The sequence below is a fragment of the Loxodonta africana genome, chromosome 7, assembly GCF_030014295.1.
Source record: "Loxodonta africana isolate mLoxAfr1 chromosome 7, mLoxAfr1.hap2, whole genome shotgun sequence".
Classification (NCBI taxonomy): Eukaryota; Metazoa; Chordata; class Mammalia; order Proboscidea; family Elephantidae; genus Loxodonta; species Loxodonta africana.
Window position 1 is genome coordinate 82,927,216 of NC_087348.1, and position 21,477 is coordinate 82,948,692.

The following is a 21,477-nucleotide window of genomic DNA, read 5'->3' on the forward strand; positions in this document are numbered from 1 at the left end:
TCCCATCTGAATTAAGAGGGCATCTAAAGAATAGGCTTGATGCATTGAACACTAATGACTGATGACCCGACGAGTTGTGGAATGACACCAAAGACATCATACCTGAAGCAAAAGAAAAAGGTCATTAAAAAGACAGGGAAGAAAAAAAAGACCAAAATAGATGTCAGAAGAGATTCTTAAAGTTGCTCTTGAAAGTCGAGTAGCTAAAGCAAAAGTAAGAAATAATGAAGTCAAATTGTTGAACAGAAGATTTCAAAGGCTAGCTTGAGAAGACAAAGTAAAGTATTATAATGAAATGTGCAAAGACCTGGAGAGAGAAAGCCAAAAGGGATGAAAACACTTAGCATTTCTCAAGTTGAAACGACTGAGGAAAAAATTCAAGCCTCTAGTTATCATACTGTAGGATTCTATGGGCAAAAATTTGAATGATGCAGGAAGCATCAAAAGAAGATGGAAGGAGTATACAGAGTTACTGTATCAAAAAAAAAAGTGGTCAATGTTCAACCATTTCAGGGGGCAGCATATGATCAAGAACCAATGGTACGGAAAGAAGAGGTCCAAACTTTACTGAAGGCATTTACAAAAAATGAGGTCCTGGGGATTGATGGAATACCAGTTGAGATGTTTCAACAAATCAATGTGGTGCTGGAAGCTGTCACTCGTCTAGGTTAAGAAATTTGTAAGACAGCTACCTGAAAGACTGGAAGAAATCCATACTTGTACCCATTACAAAGAAAGGAGATCCAATAGAATGTGGAAATTATAGAACAATATCATTAATATCCCACACAAGTAAAATTTTGCTGAAGGTCATTCAAAAGCGGCTGCAGCAGTACATTGACAGAGACCTCCCAGAAATTCAGGCCAGGTTCAGAAGATGACTCAGAAGCAGAGATATCATTGCTCATGTCAGATGGATCATGATGAAAGCAGAGAACAGCAGAAAGATCTTTACCTGTGTTTCATTGATTATACAAAGTCATTGTTATGTGTATCATAACAAACTATGGATAACATTGCAATGAATGGGAATTTCGGAACACTTAATTATGCTTTTGAAGAACCTGTACTTAGACGAAGTGGCAGTTCAAACAATATAAGGGGATACTGTGTGATTTAAAGTCAGGAAATTTGTGTGTCAGGGCTGTATCCTTTTACCATACTTATTCAATCTGTATGCTGATCAGATAATCTGAGAAACTGGACTATATGAAGAAGCATGCAGTATCAAGACTGGAAGAAGATTCAATAGCTACCTGCAATATGCAGGTGACACAACCTTGCTTGCTCAAAGTGAAGAGGAATTGAAGCACTTATTGATGAAGATCAAAGACTACAGACTTCATTGTATGTTACATGTCAACATAAAGAAAACAAAAATCTTCACTGCAGGACCAATAAGCAACATCATGATAAATGGAGAAAAGATTCAAGCTGTAAAGGATTTCATTTTACTTGGATCTACAATCAACACCCATGGAAGCAGCAGTGAAGAAGTCAGAGGATGCATTGCATATTGGGCAAATCTGCTGCAAAACACCTCTTTAAAGTGTTAAAAAGCAAAGATGTCACTTTAAGGACTAAGTTGCTCCAACCCAAGCCATGGTGTTTTCAATCACCTCACATACATGTAAGCTGGACAATGAATAAAGAAGACGAAAGAAGATTTGATGCCTTTGAGTTATGGAGTTGGTGAAGAATATTGAACATACCATGGACTGCCAGAAGAATGAACAAATCTGTATTGGAAGAAGTACAGTCAGAATGGTCATTAGAAGCAATGATGATAAGATTTCATCTCACATACTTTGGACATGTTATCAGGAGGGACCAGTCCCTAGAGAAGGACATCATGCTTGGTAGAGGGTTAGAGAAAAAAAGGCCCTCAATGAGATGTAATAACTCAGTGGCTGCAACAATGAGCTCAAACATAGCAACGGTTTTGAGAATGGCACAGAAACAGGCAGTGTTTCATTCTGTTGTGCATAGGGTTGCTATGAGCTGGAATCAACTCAATGGCACCCAACAGCAACAATGAGTTGGATTCAACTTGATGGGCAATGTGTTTGGTTTGGCTTAGTTTGCAATATTTCTTCAATCATACTATGGATGTAGATAATTATGTTACAGGTATTTGATATTTGTTTTTATCACTTATTAAATTTTCCCATTACAATCCATAGTTTTAAAACCTATTCAAGTAGCTAGTACACAGGCAATATTCAATTCATTTTGAAAATTTTTAAATAGATTATTTAATTCAAGGAAGGAAGGAAAAATAGATTTGTGACTGGAAAGATCTACCCAATCACACAAGGAAGAACAAAACAAGTTAAAATTATGGCAAAATATTTATCCACTTCAAATAATTATAAATATTTTATCTCCCTAAAGACAAAGAGGGGTTCAACTAGATTCTTTTTTTTTTTCTTCTCTGTAGGCCTCAATTTCTTATCTATAGAGTGAAAGAAGTTTGATGCATTATATACACAGAGGAAGTGAAGGAAAGAATGTAAACAGAAACCTATACACCAATGTTTGCTGCAGCACTCTTCACAACAACCAAAATGTTGAAACAATGAAAATATCCATCAGCAGATTAATGGAGAAACAAAATTAGTAATACGATAGAATACTACTCAGTAATAAAAACAAATCAAGTCCTCAGTCATGCCACAACATGAAGGAACCTTCAAAAAACCTTGCTGAGTGAAATACGGCAGTCGCAAAAGGACAAATACGGTATGATCTCACTCATATGAAATAAGCAAATATACAAAAAACAAAGATTATTAGTGCTTTTCAGGGATAACAGAGACGGAGGAAAAGAGAGTTTATACTTAGGGGACATTGAGTTTATGTTAACAGTAGTGGAATGATTTGAAAAAGGATGGAGAGAATGGTTGTCCAGTTTGGAGAATGTAATCACTGTCACTGAATTGTACACGTAAAAATTATTGAGATCCTACATGTTTTGTTATGACCATATATGCACACACAAAAGAATTACATGCATTAAACTCTAATATACATTCCAGTATATCTCACTAAAATATTTATGCGTAAGTGAGATTGGGATATATTTATAGAAGCAACTACAAAGGAGATGAGTCCAGAGATAAGCAGTGAGAAAACAGGATTTCTGAGTCAAGACACATAAGACCTAGATCAACCAATCTCAGAGCCAGTTGAAGAGAACTGGAGAATGAGGGTGTACCTTACAGTCTCGCAAACTAATGAACTTGCGCTATGTCCTAGGCCAATAGACTCACAGGAGCAGGGAGAGCAGCAAGAGCAACGGTCAGGACTAGGTGTAAAGAGAAAAACAGGGTTAGCTGCTGATTGTACTTGCTTCTGACACGACAATGTTGACTAGCAACTACACAATCAGACACCATCGTGAATCTGACTGCTTATGATAAGCCTGTGGTCACCTCCATGTGGGGCAAGGTGAACGTGGAAGAATTTGGTGGTGAGACCCTGGGCAGGTTTGTATCGAGGTTGCAAGGTAGGCTTAAGGAGGGTTGAGTGGGGCTGGGCATGTGGAGACAAAACAGTCTCCCAGTTTCTGACAGACACGGACTTCCTCTGCACCCTTTGGTGCTTTCACCTTCAGGATGCTGGTCATCTACCCACGGACCCAGAGGTTCTTTGAACACTTTGGGGGCCTGTCCTCTGCAGACACTGTCATGAACAACCCTAACGTGAAGACCCATGGCAAGAAAGTGTTAGTCTCCTTTGTTGAGGGCCTGAATCACCTGAACAACCTCAAGGGCACCTTTTCCCAGCTGAGTGAGCTGCACTGTAACAAGCTGCACGTGTGTCCTAAGAACTTCAGGGTGAGTCTAGGAGATGCTCTATTCTTTCTTTTCACTTTGTAATCTTTCACTATTATCATTTTACTTACTTGTGTTTCCTATGTAACTCTTTTTAGTTGACTATGTTTCATCATTTAATACTTTTTCAACTTATACCGTTTTGTATTATTTTTCTTTCAATATTCTTCCTTTTTTCTTGACTCACAATCTTGCTTTATATCATGCTCTTTATTTAATTTCCTACCTTTTTGCTCTTGCTCTCCCTTTCTCCTAATTCCCTCCCCCCTAAACAGTACCTCCCCACACATGTGTCTGTCAGTTTGTTGCACTGTGGGTGCTTGTGTGTTGCTGTGATGTTGGAAGCTATGCCACTGGGATTCAGATACCAGCAGGGTCACCTGTGGAGGACAGGTTTCAGCTGAGCTTCCAGGCTAAGACAGACTAGGAAGAAGGACCCAGCAGTTTACTTCTGAAAAGCATTAGCCAGTGAAAACCTTATGAACAGCAGCGGGACATTGTCTGATATAGTGCTAGAAGATGAGCTGCCCAGGTTGGAAGGCACTCACAAGATGACTGGGGAAGAGTTGCCTCCTCAAAGTAGAGTTGACCTTAATGACGTGGATGGAGTAAAGCTTTCGGGACCTTCATTTACTGATGTGGCATGACTCAAAATGAGAAGAAACAGCTGCAAACATCCATTAATAATCAGAACCTGGAATGTACGAAGTATGAATCTAGGAAAATTGGAAATTGTCAAAAATGAAATGGAATGCATAAACATCGATATCTTAGGCATTAGTGAGCTGAAATGGACTGGTATTGGCCATTTTGAATTGGACAATCATATAGTCTACTATGCTGGGAATGACAACTTGAAGAGGAAAGGTGGTGTATTCTCGTCAAAAAGAATGCTTCAAGATCTATCCTGAAGTACAACACTGTCAGTGATAGGATAATATCCATACCCCTATAAGGAAGACCAGTTAATATGACTTATTCAAATATACGCACCAACCGCTAGGGCCAAAGATGAAGAAATAAAAGATTTTTATCAGGTGTTGCAGTCTGAAATTGATCGAACATGCAATCAAGATGTATTGATAATTACTGGTGATTGGAATGCAAAAGTTGGAAACAAAGAAGAGGGATCAGTAGTTGGAAAATATGGCCTTGGTGATAGAAAGAATGCTGGAGATCCAATGATAGAATTTTGCAAGACCAGCGACTTCTTCATTGCAAATACTTCCTTTCATCAACATAAACAGCATCTATACACACAGACCTTGCCAGATGGAACACACAGAAATCAAATTGACTACATCTGTGGAAAGAGACGATGGAAAACTCAATATCATCAGTCAGAACAAGGCCTGGGGCTGACTGTGGAACAGACCATCAATTGCTCATATGCAAGTTCAAGCTGAAACTGAAGAAAAGCAGAGCAAGTCCACAAAAGCCAAAATATGACCTTGAGTATATCCCACCTGAATTTAGAGATCATCTCAAGAAGAGATTCGACGCATTGAACACTAGTGACCGAAGGCCAGACAAGTTGTGGCATGACATCAAGGACATCATCCATGAAGAAAGCAAGAGGTCATTGAAAAGACAGGAAAGAAAGAAAAGACCAAGATGGATGTTAGAGGAGACTCTGAAACTTGCTCTCGAGCAATGAGCAGCTAAAGCAAAAGGAAGAATTGATGAAGTAAAAGAACTGAAGAGAAGATTTCAAAGGGCCTTTCGAGAAGACAAAGTCAAGTATTATAATGACATGTGCAAAGAACTGGAGATAGAAAACCAAAAGGGAAGAACACACTGGGCATTTCTCAAGCTGAAAGAACTGAAGAAAAAATTCAAGCCTTGAATTGCAATAGTGAAGGATTCCATGGGGAAAATATTAAACAAGGCAGGAAGCATCAAAAGAAGATGGAAGGAATACACAGAGTCAATATACCAAAAAGAATTAGTTGATATTCAACCATTTCAAGAGGTGGCATATCATCAGGAACCAATGGTACTGAAGGAATAAGTCCAAGCTGCTCTGAAGGCACTGGAGAAAAACAAGGCTCCAGGAATTGATGGAATATCAATTGAGATGTTTCAACAAACAGATGCAACGCTGGAGGTGCTCACTCGTCTATGCCAAGAAATATGGAAGACAGCTTCCTGGCCAACTGACTGGAAGAGATCCATATTTATGCCTATTCCCAAGAAAGGTGATCCAACCAAACGTGGAAATTATAGAACAATGCCATTAATATCACACACAAGCAAAATTTTGCTGAAGATCATTCAAAAATGGCTGCAGCAGTTTATCGACAGGGAACTGCCAGAAATTCAGGCTGGATTCAGAAGAGGATGTAGAACCGGGGATATCATTTCTGATGTCAGATGGATCCTGGCTGAAAGCAGAGAATACCAGAAGGATGTTTACCTGTGTTTTATCGACTATGCAAAGGCATTCCACTGTGTGGATCATAACAAACTATGGCTAACACTGCAAAGAATGGGAATTCCAGAACACTTAAATTGTGCTCATGAGGAACCTTTACATAGATCAAGAGGCAGTTGTTCAGACAGAACAAGGGGATACTGATTGGTTTAAAGTCAGGAAAGGTGTGCGTCAGGGTCGTATTCTTTCACCACATCTATTTAATCTGTATGCTCAACAAACAACACGAGAACCTGGACTATATGAAGAAGAACAGGGCATCAAGATTGGAGGAAGACTCATTAACAACCTGCGTTATGCAGATGACACAATCTTGCTTGCTGAAAGTGAAGAGGACTTGAAGCACTTACTAATTAAGATCAAAGACCACAGCCTTCAGTATGGATTACGCTTCGACGTAAAGAAAACAAAAATCCTCACAACAGGACCAATGAGCAACATCATGATAAACGGAGAAAAGATTGAAGTTGTCAAGGATTTCATTTTACTTGGATCCACAATCAACATCCATGGAAGCAGCAGTCAAGAAATTAAAAGATGCATTGCATTGGGTAAATCTGCTCTAAAGGACCTCTTCAAAGTGTTGAAGAGCAAAGATGTCACCCTGAAGACTAAGGTGCGCCTGACCCAAGCCATGGTATTTTCTATCACATCATATGCATGTGAAAGCTGGACAATGCATAAGGAAGACCAAAGAAGAGTTGACGCCTTTGAATTGTGGTGTTGGTAAAGAATATTGAATATACCATGGACTGCCAAAAGAACGAGCAAATCTGCCTTGAAAGAAGTGCGGCCAGAATGCTCCTTAGAGAAAAGGATGGCGAGACTGTCTTACATACTTTGGACATGTTGTTAGGAGGGATCGGTCCCTGGAGAAGGACATCATGCTTGGCAGAGTACAGGGTCAGCGGAAAAGAGGAAGACCCTCAACGACGTGGATTGACACAGTGGCTGGAATAATGAGCTCAAGAATAACAAGGATTGTAACGATGGCACAGGACCGTGCAGTGTTTCGTTCTGTTGTGCATAGGGTCGCTATAAGTCAGAACTGACTTGACAGCACCTAACAACATCAAAACAGTACCCAAATTCTGCATACCACCTCTCATCCACTATTTCTGCACTGGGGCAAATCCCACTCCTCCTTCATATGAGGGTTGGAAAGGACTGAATCAAAGAGAAGAGGATCATGGTGCTGTTCTAGAGTCTGTGATTCACTTCAAACTTGAAAGATAATTTGAATAATATAAAATCAGGAATAAAATGGAGAAGAAAGTCAGTATCTGAGAATGAAAGATCAGAAGGCCATAGAGAAGATGGGGAGCAGAAGTTACTAAGAAACTGACCATTAAGACTGTAATTAATCAATTAATTAGTTAATTAATATGTATGCTTATTTATTTCCTTTTTTTTAATTTGGGATAGTGTGTGGGCAACACAATTTGGGATAGTGTGTGGCCTCTCTCAGAGGCCAAGCTGGATTGCTTTGTTAACCATGCCTGTGTAACTACCTCTTCTGGGCAACGTGCTGGTGTGTGTCCCGGCCCATCACTTCAGCAAAGAATTCACCGCAGAGTTTCAGGCTGCCTATCAGAAGGTTGTGGCTGGTATGGCAAATACCCTGGCTCACAAATACCACTGAGATCCTGGCCTGTCTCCTGGTATCCGTTGGAAGCCCTGTTTTCCTAGATGCTATCTCTGAAATAATGCCCGTTCTCCAGGGTATAGCTTCTGCCTAATAAAGAACTTCTAGCTTAACTTTCTGACTCATTTCATTTATTTCATTTCTCACTCACTTTTGAAGTGTGGGTATGTCCCTAGGGATCTATAGATAGGGAGCTCTTGTGTCTCACAGGAAGAGTTCAAGGGAAATTGGAAAATGAAGGGAACCATACACAGCTGCTAATGGAACAATTCTATGTCTAAGGCGTAAAGATTGGGGAGGTTTGGCAAATAGAGAGGATACTGGTACTACAGGGATTCCATGGTTCTCAAACCTAAAACATAGCCCCAGGGCTAACTTTCAGATCCATTTCCAACAATTACTCATAAAATAGTGGGTTCAATTAGAGGAGTTATGATTATTCAACACCCTGTCTTATTTCCTTCCTTCCTACTTCTCTTGCCTGTATATTTTAGCGCACAGTCTATACCCTATCAAGCCTTCCTACTCTAAGGAACCATTCTTCTTTTCTTGCTGGCCCAATAACACCTCCAATATAGTCCTTGCTTCTTGTTTTTTTCTGTTTAAGGGAGAGTTCAAGCTCACATATTACTTGTGACTTTTCTTGACCCCAGTTTCAATGAATCTCTAATACTGTCTAAGAAAATGTTTCCAAACCCTTCCTCTTCACCATTTTTAATATTTCTTCTTGCTTTTTTTAAATGAATAGTTTATTATTTTACATTGATTATGAAGAAGTATATGAGAGAGAAAGAGAGAGAAGCAAAAAAAATTGTGAGTTAGATTCCACAAATATTTTTAAATAATTTAATGTTGAAGGGTTTCAGCATAATAAACTAATGCTTTACACATTTGCAAGGGGCCCAGACTGAAGCCAAGATTCTGCCTCTAAAGATTCAAATTTAACACTATGGAAGTCTGCCCTTTTATGCTCTATAAATGACAAAGCGAATGACAAAGCCACATGGGTGAGTGTCATGAGTCTTCTGGGGCAAGTTCATATTAATTCTGTGACTTACACTCAGAATAGGCTCATCTTACTATATAATGGAAGGAATTAAGGAGCCTTGGTAGGCTGGAGTAAAAGACAAACCTCTGTCTTTCTCTTGGGGACTTGTGATGTGTGTGTATGTGTGTGCACATGTGTGCACATGTTTGTGTGTGTGTGTTTGAAAAGGTCAGGGTGGCTGTGTTCTAAGTAGAGCATATGTGCTGTGGGACTCCTTTACAGGGTAGAAGTAGGCTACAGATTGTGAATACAGCAGTGAGACTAAGAAGCTTTTGGAAACCGTTGAATGCTGACCTGGATTTGGGTCTGCAGCTCTGAATATAACCACATTTATCATTTATTCATTTTTGTAACTTATTTTTGTCTGGTATGCCTGAACTTTCATGTGTAGTTACAACTTGCAGCCTTGACCCCGCAGAGTTGTGAGTTATAGAAGGAGACTCTATTTCACTCTTTAGGAATCTAAGTAGCAATACTGAGAGCAGCAATCCCTTCCTTGAAGGCAGGAAGATGGCAGTTGCAGCAATTGCAAGCACAAAAAAGTGACTCTTAAGTCATTCATGGCAGAAGGAGGCATCAGGAAAAGGACAAAATAGAAGAACTTACAGAACCATTTCTGAGCATAAGATATGATAGGGAAAGTCTTAAGAAGGTGCTAATTCCAGGCAATCATGCTTACAAAGATTGCAGCCTTGATAAGTTTGCACCTCACAGAGAAATATAAAATTATTCTGTATTAATATTTAGTAAGGCTTTGAGTAGATTTTCCATGACACCAGATTTCTGCAAAATAGATGTCCAAACTTGCCCCGAAGTCCTCCTTCTTTCACATATACATGCCCGATCTTTGATATCAGGGGTGTGGAATTGAGTCTTAAACATAGCCAGAATGTGAAGTAATGATAAGGCTAATTCATGTTTCAATTTTATGAAATGAAAATTAAAATTCTAAAGGTCAAAGCAATTTTTTTTTAACATTTAGAGCATTTGAAATATTTCTTTTTCCATAATTCATAATGTGGAATCTAGTCCCGTGATAGATTGTTGATTAGATCCTCATTGCTTCAAGGTTTTAGACAATAAAAATATTTAAATTTTATTCCTTCCTTCCCTCTGATTTTTTATGGGCATGTAATGCTGACCTAACTGCTAAGTATCTAGATACTAATCAAGTCTTTTCAAAACATCTGTACATAATCAGGGTGAGATAGATGAGGCTTGGGACAGGTAAACAGAGTGAGGAATCTATTTTTTTTGTAGTCAGTGATGGAGAAAGCATTTTTGGAGATGGAGCAATGGAAAGGGGAATTTTGCCAATTTCTTTGGAACAATTACAAAAAGAGAAATCTTTCCTTTCTGATTATCCTAAATAATATTTTTGTAGTCAGAGCTTCACAGTGTTAATGCTAGAAGAATGGAAGATACCGGTTAAATATTTGTTGCCAGTGAGGATAAAGGAGAAAGAAAGATAATTCTAGACACTGGAATCAGGAGACCATACCTGAATTAGGAGGTAATTCTGAGGACGGTAAAATATGGTAACTAAAAGAAGTATAATCCTTTCCTTTCTGAAAGGAACTGGGGATTCAGGAAAGAAGTAAACTTCAGAAAGTAAAGATGATGAAATGTGGAGAAAACAACAACCAGGGCCCTTTTGGAACTCTAATATCCTACCCTGAGCTGAGAGATGCTGCTGCTTTTGCTTTTTGTGTTGAATATATAATAGCAAGGAGCAGATCTCTACACTACAGAAGCTTTTCCTAGCCTGAGAAGTTACCATTTATTAAAGGGGGAAAAAATGGAGGTGAGGGGGAATCTATAGAGACAGAACAGTAAATTTAGTAAAAGAGAGTTTAAACACACAAAAATACATAAAGAAAATGAATGAGTGTGAGATTATGAGTAATAAATTTTGAACAAGTAATTATTATAAAAACAGAATTCTTAGTCACCTAGGAGAAAAGGTGATCTGAGCAAAGATTGGAATACTTTTCCACTTTCCTACCTGTCCTGTAAAATTATAAAGAAACTCCTCTGTCCCATCAAATACTTTCCCAGACCAGTCAAGGCAGGAACACTAAAATGGCCCTCTATAGCCTCCCCTTTGAAACAAAAGTGTTACTCACAACTTGTGATTTTAACTGACTTTTACTTGTTCGTATTTCCTACGGCAATGAGAGCTCTCTATGTTTCCATCTTTGGATCCCCAAAGCCTAATACAGTGACTATTGCACAGGGCATTCTTCATTTATATTTATTCTATTTTCAATGATCACGTATTTGGTTAAATGACCAAAGAAAGAAAGAAACAAATAAACAAATGAATGAATATTAATTTTCTTACCAGGAGAATTTAATGCAAATCAGGAGAAGGAAAACATGTTTAGAACTTTCACAGATGTTTCATTCATTCTATCCTTGTAATTATCTTGCATATTCTAGAAACACAGGAATAGCTCCATCCAATTACTCCTAAACTGGACCATAGTGGGTAATTCCTTTCTACTTTCTGGGCCTCAGTTTCCTCATTTGTATAATAACAGAATTGGAGAGTAAATTCTTAAGAGGCTTACCAGGCTGTAATTCTAAAAAAAATGCATAAATAAACGTGCCAAGGCAGATGTTTTTAGCAGCAATTCCTGAAAGAAACGGGACCAGGAGATAAGTAGAGAAAGAGTGAAGGTCTGAAATCAAACTAATAAGACAGTCCCAGACTGTCAAGGAGAGGTATGGCTGTCATCATTCAGGCCTCACCCTGCAGAACCACACCCTGGCCTTGGCCAATCTGCTCACAAGAGCAAAAAGGGCAGGACCAGGGTTGGGCATATAAGGAAGAGTAGTGCCAGCTGCTGTTTACACTCACTTCTGACACAACTGTGTTGACTAGCAACTACCCAATCAGACACCATGGTGAATCTGACTGCTGCTGAGAAGACACAAGTCACCAACCTGTGGGGCAAGGTGAATGTGAAAGAGCTTGGTGGTGAGGCCCTGAGCAGGTTTGTATCTAGGTTGCAAGGTAGACTTAAGGAGGGTTGAGTGGGGCTGGGCATGTGGAGACAGAACAGTCTCCCAGTTTCTGACAGGCACTGACTTCCTCTGCACCCTGTGGTGCTTTCACCTTCAGGCTGCTGGTGGTCTACCCATGGACCCGGAGGTTCTTTGAACACTTTGGGGACCTGTCCACTGCTGAAGCTGTCCTGCACAACGCTAAAGTGCTGGCCCATGGCGAGAAAGTGTTGACCTCCTTTGGTGAGGGCCTGAAGCACCTGGACAACCTCAAGGGCACCTTTGCCGATCTGAGCGAGCTGCACTGTGACAAGCTGCACGTGGATCCTGAGAATTTCAGGGTGAGTCTAGGAGACATTCTATTTTTTCTTTTCGCTTTGTAGTCTTTCACTGTGATTATTTTGCTTATTTGAATTTCCTCTGTATCTCTTTTTACTCGACTATGTTTCATCATTTAGTGCTTTTTCAACTTATACCATTTTGTATTACTTTTCTTTCAATATTCTTCCTTTTTTCCTGACTCACATTCTTGCTTTATATCATGCTCTTTATTTAATTTCCTGCGTTTTTGCTCTTGCTCTCCCTTTCTCCTAATTTCCTTCCCTCTGAACAGTACCCAGATTGTGCATACCACCTCTCATCCACTATTTCTGCACTGGGGCAAATCCCCACCCCTCCTCCATATGAGGGTTGGAAAGGACTGAATCAAAGAGGAGAGGATCATCGTGCTGTTCTAGAGTCTGTGATTCATTTCAGACTTGAAGGATAACTTGAATAATATAAAATCAGGAGTAAATGGAGAGGAAAGTCAGTATCTGAGAATGAAAGATCAGAAGGTCATAGACGAGATGGGGAGCAGAAGTTACTAAGAAACTGACCATTGTGGCTATAATTAATCACTTAATTAGTTAATTAATATGTTTGTTATTTATTCACGTTTTTCATTTTGGTGGGAGTAAATTTGGGCTAGTGTGTGGGCAACATAAATGGGTTTCACCCCATTGTCTCAGAGGCCAAGCTGGATTGCTTTGTTAACCATGTCTGTGTATGTATCTACCTCTTCCCCATAGCTCCTGGGCAATGTGCTGGTGATTGTCCTGGCCCGCCACTTTGGCAAGGAATTCACCCCAGATGTTCAGGCTGCCTATGAGAAGGTTGTGGCTGGTGTGGCGAATGCCCTGGCTCACAAATACCACTGAGATCCTGGCCTGTTCCTGGTATCCATCGGAAGCCCCATTTCCCGAGATGCTATCTCTGAATTTGGGAAAATAATGCCAACTCTCAAGGGCATCTCTTCTGCCTAATAAAGTACTTTCAGCTCAACTTTCTGATTCATTTATTTTATTTCTCAGTCACTCTTGTGGTGGGGGAAGTTCCCAAGGCTCTATGGACAGAGAGCTCTTGTGCCTTATAGGAAAAGTTCAAGGGAAATTGGAAAATAAAGGGAACCATACACAGATATTAATGGGAACAATTCTACTTCAAAGGCATAAAGATTGGGAAGGTTTGGCAAATAGGATACTGGTACTACAGGGATTCCATGGGCCTCAGGCCTAAGACATAGCCCCAGGGCTAACTTTCAGATTCAATTCCAGAAATTACTCACAAAATAATGGATTCATTTAGAGGTGTCACGGTTACAGAAAACATTGTTTTATTTCCTTACTTCCTATTGCTCTTGCCTGTGCATTTTAGCCCACAATCTATACACTTTCAAGTCTTCCTACTCTGAGGAACCATCCTTCTTCTGTTACTGGGCCTATAACACCTCCAAAAATAATCTTTATTTCTCGTTTAGCTCATTTCTGTGGGAGTTCAATGCTCACATATTACTTATGACTTCTCCTGACCCCAGTTTCAATGAACTTTCCAATACTGTTCCAAACCCCTCTCCCCAACATTTTTTTAACATTTTTTCTTGCTTTTTTGTCTTTTTTTTAATAAAATTGTTTATTATTTTTCAATGATTATGAAGATGTGTGTGTGAGCGTGTGTGGATGGGTGGATGTGTGTGTCAGAAAGGTGCAAAAATTATATTTAGTTAGATTCCATAAAAAATTTTAAAAATATTTAATTTAATATTGAGGGATTACAATATAATAAACTAATGCTTTACACATTTGTAAGGGATCCAGACTGAAGCCAAGATTCTGACTCTAAACGTTCAAAAAAATTACTTTTTAGTTTTCATTTATTTATTTTATTGTGCTTCAGGTGAAAGTTGGAACCCTGCTGGCTCAGTGGTTAAGAGCTGGGCTGCTAACCACAGGTCAGCAGTTTGAATCCACCAGCAGCTCCTTAGAAACACTATGCGGCAGTTCAACTCTGTCCTGTAGGATCACTCTAATTCAGAATCCACTCATTGGCAATGGGTTAAGTGAAAGCCTACTGAACAAATTAGTTTCTCATTCAAAATGTATACACAAATTATTTCATGACATTGGTTGCAGTCCACACAATGTGTCAGCATTCTTCCCCTTTCCAGCCCAGTTTCCCATTTCCATCTGTCCAGTTTTCCTGTCCCCTCTTGCTTTCTCGTCTTTGCTTTTGACCAAGTGTTGCCCTTTTGGCCTCATATGCTTGATTGAACTGAGAAGCACGTTACTCACATGTGTTATTGCTTGTTTTATAAAAAAACAAAAAAAAAGGCCTGTCTAATTTTTGGCTGAAAGATGAGCTTCAGGAGTGGCTTGAGTTCTGAGTTAGAAAAGTATCTGGATGCCATGCTCTCCAGGGTTTCTCCAATCTCTGAGAGACCAGTAAGCCTGGTCTTCTTCTTGAATTTGAATTTTGTTCTACGGTTTTCTCCCATTCTACTGTGGCCCCTCTCAGAGCTACCAATGGTTGTAGCCAGGTACATCTAGTTCTTTGGGCTCAGGCTGGTGGAGTCCGTGGGTCATGTAGTCCACTTGTCCTTTGGACTAATATTTTCCTTATATCTTTGGTTTTCTTCATTCTCCTTTGCTCCGGACATGTTGGGACCAATAGATCTATCTTAGACAGCTGCTTACTGGTTTTTAAGACTCCAGATGCTACTCAGCAAAGTAGGATGTGGAACAATTTCTTTATGAATAATGTTATGCCAATTGACATAAATGTCCCTGCAGACCACGGTTCTCAGCCCTCAGCCCCAGTAACTCAGTCCCTCAAGTTGTTCGGATATGTCTAGGAAGCTTCTATGATTATGCCTTTTTGTGCTCTACTATATATATGAATATGCGTGCTGTACATACAAATGTGTGTGTAAAATATCCACAGCCTAACCTATATATGTACATGGGTATGCTCCTATATGTCCTCCTTCCCCTACTCCGTGTATGTATCTGCCTATGTATCTGCTAGTAAGTTATTTGTTTTTACCATTGTTGTAGGTTTGTATATGCTATAATATTTACTGTGGTTCCTCTTTTTTTTTTTCTTATGCTCCTCTAAGTGTATTTCTTTGCCTTCATCAAGTTGTGCTGACTTCCCCTCCATTGTGTATTGTCTTTCCCTTCACCAAAGTTAACACTTGTCTAATATCTAGTTAGTGACTGCCCCCCTCCCAACCATCCCTTAATTCAGGTAATGTCCTGAAGCACCTGGACTACTTCAGGGGCACCTTTGCCCAGCTAAGTAAGCTGCACTGTAACAAGCTGCACATGTATCCTGAGAACTTCAGGGTGAGTCTATGGGAATCAGTGCTCTCCTCCTCCTGTGGTCAAGCTCATGTCATCAGGGGGAGGGCTCAGGTCAGAATGAGAAAGAGGTGTTCTAGTTGTATTATCACAGCCTCATCAGGACCTTTTAGTTTCTTTAACCCTCTTTGCTCACAACCATTGTTCCCTCTTGTCTCATTCTCGTTTTTCTCTTTTTCTTCTCTACAATTTCTCCCCTCTTTATTTTTTAAATTGAACTTTTTTATTTTGAGTTTGTTTTCTTTAAATCCACTTTTTTTTTTAATTTCTATACTTTCTTTAATCTATTCTTTTCAAGACAAGGAGAATTAGAATGAATCATTGTGACTTTACATGGGTCTAAAAAATAACAGCAATAACTTAAGGTCTGGGATAAGATGGGTTGTGAGGAATATTTCTATATATAAATTCAGGGTGATTTGGGAGCATATCAGCAGTAGCAACTAAGATACAATCATCATGCTGCTCATATTTTGTGGGCACAACAGTAGGCATAGCTTGGGATGAGGCAGAAATATTCTTAGTCCAAGCTGGGGTACTCTGCTAATCAAGTTCATGTCTCTTATCTCTTCCCCTCAGCTCCTGGGCAAGGAGCTGGTGTGTGTGATAGCTCACCACCTGGGCAAGGAATTCACCCCACAGGTGCAAGCTGCCTATCAGAAGTTGGTGGCTGGTGTGGCCACTGCCCTGGCTCACAAGTAACACTGAGCTTCCTTTCCTTTTTTTCCAGTTCCTATAAAAGGCTCTATTATCCCCAGTGCCTAACTACTGAACATGGGGAAATTATGAAAGGCCTTGGAAATCTGGCTTCTGCTTAAGAAAGAATACTTATTTTCATTGCACTGGTGCATTTAATTATTTCTGCATCTTTCATTCAGGCAGGCACATGGGAGGGCCAGGCACTGATGACAAAAAGAAATGAGGAACCAGTTAATTAAAATGATGCAGAAGGGGTCTGTGCAGACATTGGAAAGCTGCACGCATGTCTTGGACTCCATGAAGGAAGGAGAGGTTGTAAGCAGCTAATGGTTGTGGGAAGCAGCCTCTGCTTCCTATGCTGTACTTCCAGTCATAAAACTGAAGGCTTGATTTGGGGTTCGATTCCTTCATTTTTTATTTTAAATCACTAATTTTACCTAGCTTTCATCAGAAATGTTCTTCTTTCTCCCCAATTGTTTGGCCAGAACCTCACAGCCCTAACTCTGCTAAGTTCTCCTGTCTAAAGGTAATACTTTTTCTCTAATATTTCCCTTCCATGGCCTTCTGGTCCCATTGCACCTCCTCTTCTGACCAGCCTTAGCCTCAGTTCCCTCTATTATCTTATGGAGATCAGTTTGAAGCCTGGAAAGCAGGGAGAGGTGGTTTTGCTCTCCCTTCCCTGGAGCTCCTGTTCTCTGCCACCACCACAACAGTGACCAAGATGTCTATAGCACTGGGCTCCCTGAGACCTCTCTTGTTTCACAGGCAGCACAGCGAGGAATGGGCTGCTAATGTGCTAAGTGTGGAACTGAGGAGAATGTAAAAAGGAGCTTCTTGTGGCTCAATATTCACTACTGTCTTGTAGCTTTTTCATGAACCCACAGGAAATGGAAGTCCCATTTTCCCTCAGGGTGCTTTAGCATTCCTGTTCGGAAGTCACTGAAGTTCTGCTCTCTCTCTACCGTGTCTCTGTTGGCTTTTCTGACTCTAAAATTATTAGCATAGTGTTGCCATCAGTAACACACCTTAACTTCATTTCCATATTAAATAGCCACTTCTATGGATGCTAGATTCTAAAAATAAAGATATGAATTTTGGGTGGTCCCTGCCACTCACCCCAGTTCTAAGTCTAGTTAGCAAGCATCTGAAGTAATGCATGTGGCAACTGATAAGTGATTACAAAAGACTATACAGGTTTTATAACATCATCGAGCTAAGCCCTCAAGATGAAATGAATTATGAAAATAGATACTTATCAAAAACAGAAGAAATGGAAAAAAAAAAAAAAAACTAGATGGGGAGAATAGCATATCCCAAATCACTGATGGATATGATATTTGGTATTCTGATTTTCAAGTAGGTAAGCAAAACTGCCTGCAAAGGGGTAAAGAAGGGCTGGACTCAAACCACCAACTTGTTGGTTGTCGGTGAATACGTTACCCATTTGCACTACCCAGGGACTCCAAGGACCCCTCCTCAGGGCCTATAAATACATTGGTCTATTTCTGAAGCTTCCATATGTTCCATTTATCTCTTTGTATATTCCTGCATTTTAAATATATGTATATAGATAGATAGATTAGGTAAGATTTTGTCAAATATCTAAATATCGGATATATATATTTTTAATTAGTCTTTCATGTATTATGTTAGAATGGATCTGTCAGTTTCCTTAAACAATCCAGCTGGTGATCTGAGTGACATTTCCTTGAATTTAGAAACATGTTTGAGGAGAATAAAAATCTTTATTGGGTTGTACCATTTTTGAAGATAGACATCTCCATTTATCTAGATTTTCTTTTATGCCATTTTTTGGAGAAGTTTCTCAATTTTTATAAAATATATCACACAAATAAAACTAAAAAAAGAAAAGTGCAACTCAATTACTACAGCTGCATCCTGAACTTATCAGACACGAATTGTCATTTGTCATTTTACCCTTTTTCTAGATAATTCAATTGACTTTGAACACCTTATATCCATTCTACCCTAATCTATCATTGTTATCATGTATTTTAAACATTTTGCATGGATTTACTCCCCATATTTTCTGTTGTTACTACTTTAAACAGTGAGAAATCTTTATAGTTATTTGCCTCTTGCTTTCCATACCCTCCTGCACCTCTAGCTTTCTATCTAAGATCATTCTCCCTCTTCCTGAAGAACTCTTTATTACCTTTTTCTACTGGAAATAAGTTCATTCGTTCTAGTTTGCCTGAAATGTCTTCATTATCTCTATTATTAAAGCACACTTCCAATAGTAACATTTTCATGCAAGTCAGATAAGTTAAATAAATAGCTGAAAAATAGTGAAATATAAGAATTTGGTATATAAATATGTATCCTTTATATTCAGCAAGGAAATTAGAAAGGAATTCTCAACAAATAGTGGTTGAAAAACTGCTTAACTCTTCACAAAATAATAAGTGCAGATACCTGCCTTACTACATGGACCACAATCAATTACAGAGTTAAGTGTTAAAATCACGTCACGAAGAAATTGAATTATATAATCTTAGAGATAAAATTGTGTTGTTGTTGTTGTTGTTGTTAGATGTCATCAAGTCAATTCAGACTCATAGTGACCCTATGCACAACAGAATGAATGGCCCGGTCCTACGCCATCCTTACAATCGTTACGCTTGAGCTCATTGTTGCAGCTACCATGTCAATCCACCTCATTGAGGGTCTTCCTCTTTTCTGCCGACCTTGTACTTTGCCAAGCATGATGTCCTTCTCCAGAGATTGATCCCTCCTAACAACATGTCCAAAGTACGTAAGACGCAGTCTCGCCATCCTTGCTTCTAAGGAGTGTTCTGGTTGTACCTCTTCCAAGACAAATGTCTTCGGTCTTTTGGCAGTCCAGGGTATATTCTTTGCCAACACCACGACTCAAAGGCGTCAGTTCTTCTTTGGTCTTCTTTATTCATCTTCCAGCTTCCACATGCATATGATGCAATTGAAAATCCCATGGCTTGGGTCAGGTGCACTTTAGACTTCAAGGTGACATCTTTGCTTTTCAATACTTTAAAGAGGTCCTTTGCAGCAGATTTACCCAATGCAATGCGTCTTTTGATTTCTTGACTGCTGCTTCCATGGATGTTGATTGTGGATCCAAGTAAAATGAAATTCTTGACAACTTCAATCTTTTCTCTGTTTATCATGATTTTGCTTATTCGACCAGTTGTGAGGATTTTTGTGTTCTTTATGTTGAGGTGTAATCCTTACTGAAGGCTGTGGTCTCTGATCATCAATAATAAGTGCTTCAAGTCCTCTTCACTTTCAGCAAGCAAGGTTGTGTCATGTGCATAACGCAGGTTGTTAATGAGTCTTCCTCCAATTCTGATGCCCCGTTCTTCTTCATATAGTCCAGCTTCTCAGATTATTTGCTCAGCAAACAGATCGAATAGGTATGGTAAAAGAATACAACTCCGACGCACACCTTTCCTGACTTTTAAACCAATCAGCATTCCCTTGTTCTGTCTGAACAATTGCCTCTTGACTTATGTAAATGTTCCTCCTGAGCAAGATTAAGTGTTCCGGAATTCTCATTCTTTGCAATGTTATCCATAATTTGTTATGATCCACACAGTCGAATGACTTTGCATAGTCAGTAAAACACAGGTAAACATCCTTCTGGTATTCTCTGCTTTCAGCCAGGATTCATCTGACATCAGCAATGATATCCCTGGTTCCACGGCTGCTTCTGAAACGAGCCTGAATTTCTGGCAGTTCCCTGTCGATATACTGCTGCAGCCATTTTTGAATGATCTTCAGCAAAATTTTGCTTGCATGTGGTATTAATGATATTGTTCTATAATTTCCTCATTCAGTTGTATTACCTTTCGTGGGAATAGGCATAAATATGGATCTCTTCCAGTCAGTTGGCCGGGAAACTGTCTTCCATATTTCTTGGCACAGATGAGTGAGCACCTCCAGCGCTGCATCCATTTGTTGAAACATCTTAATTGATATTCCGCCAATCCTTGTTTTTGGCAGTGCCTTCAGTGCAGCTTAGAATTTTTCCTTTGGTACCATTGGTTCCTGATCATATACTACCTCTTGAAATGAATTCTTTTGGGTATAAAAAAAAAAATTCTTTTGGGTATAGTGACTGTGTATTCCTTCCATCTTCTTTTGATGCTTCCTGTGTCATTTAATATTTTCCCCATAGACTCCTTCACTATTGCAATTCGAGGCTTGAACTTTTTCCTCAGTTCTTTCAGCTTGAGAAATGCTAAGTGTATTCTTCCCTTTTGGTTTTCTATCTCCAGCTCTTTGCACATGTCATTATAACACTTTACTTTGTCTTCTAGAGCCAGTCTTTGAAATCTGCTGTTCAGTTCTTTTACTTCATCATTTTTTCCTCTTGCTTTAGCTGCTCGATGTTCATGAGCAAGTTTCAGAGTCTCCTCTGACATCCATCTTGGTCTTTTCTTTCTTTCCTGTCTTTTCAATGACCTCTTGCTTTCTTCATGGATGATGTCCTTGATGTCATTCCACAGCTCTTGTGGTCTTTGGTCACTAGTGTTCAATGCATCAAACCTATTCCTGAGATAGTCTCTAAATTCAGGGGAGATATACTCAAGGTCGTATTTTGGATCTCGTGGACTTGCTCTGATATTCTTCAGTTTCAGCTTGAACTTGCACATAAGCAATTGATGGTCTGTTCCACAGTCGGCCACTGGCCTCGTTCTGAATGATAATATTGAGCTTTTCCATCGTCTTTTCCCACAGATGTAGTCAATTTGATCCCTGTGTGTTCCATCTGGTAAGATCCATGTGTATAGCTGCCGTTTATGTTGGTGAAAGAAGGTTTTTACAGTGAAGAAGAGATAAAACAAGGCATTTAATGACCTATCCTGAGGAGAAATCATAAAGAGAGAGAAGCAGATTCGTTTGACCATATAACCTCTTGGAAAGATTTATATGTTAAATATAAAATCCCATGAATAAAACTAAAAAGTAAATGGCACAATCAAGTACACATTTTTAAGATGTGTTACAGAGAAATAGTTAACATCCCAATGCAAAAATCTCTCAAGTAAAATAAATAAATAAGCAGAAAAAAACTAAAAAAAAAAAGTACAAATGTACAAAATATGAAACAAGGATTGCTGGTAAACTTC

At 39.3% G+C, this 21,477-nt stretch overlaps 2 protein-coding genes across 2 annotated transcripts; both read left to right on the forward strand.

Annotated features, from left to right (window-relative positions):
- The first annotated feature begins 537 nt into the window (after positions 1–537).
- LOC135232176 (hemoglobin subunit beta-like) lies at positions 538–8,196 on the forward strand. Its single transcript, XM_064289498.1, has 4 exons — positions 538–667; positions 3,377–3,488; positions 3,617–3,839; positions 8,092–8,196. Exons 1-4 carry the CDS (start codon positions 538–540, stop codon positions 8,194–8,196), a joined length of 570 nt encoding a protein of 189 aa, XP_064145568.1.
- A 3,648-nt stretch (positions 8,197–11,844) lies between these two features.
- On the forward strand, positions 11,845–13,188 carry HBB/D (hemoglobin subunit beta/delta hybrid). The gene is given in 3 exon segments (NM_001280882.1): positions 11,845–11,962; positions 12,091–12,313; positions 13,043–13,188. Coding segments are annotated over 3 exon segments (444 nt in total). The 5' UTR covers positions 11,845–11,870; the 3' UTR covers positions 13,172–13,188.
- The last annotated feature ends 8,289 nt before the right edge of the window (positions 13,189–21,477 follow it).

Excerpts from the sequence above, each read along its gene's own strand:
- LOC135232176 (XM_064289498.1), top strand. The coding sequence starts at position 538 with ATGGTACGGAAAGAAGAGGTCCAAACTTTACTGAAGGCATTTACAAAA. Across the intron at positions 3,489-3,616 it reads GGTGGTGAGACCCTGGGCAG|GATGCTGGTCATCTACCCAC; the intron begins GTTTGTATCGAG and ends TTTCACCTTCAG. Across the intron at positions 3,840-8,091 it reads TGTGTCCTAAGAACTTCAGG|GGATCTATAGATAGGGAGCT; the intron begins GTGAGTCTAGGA and ends GTATGTCCCTAG.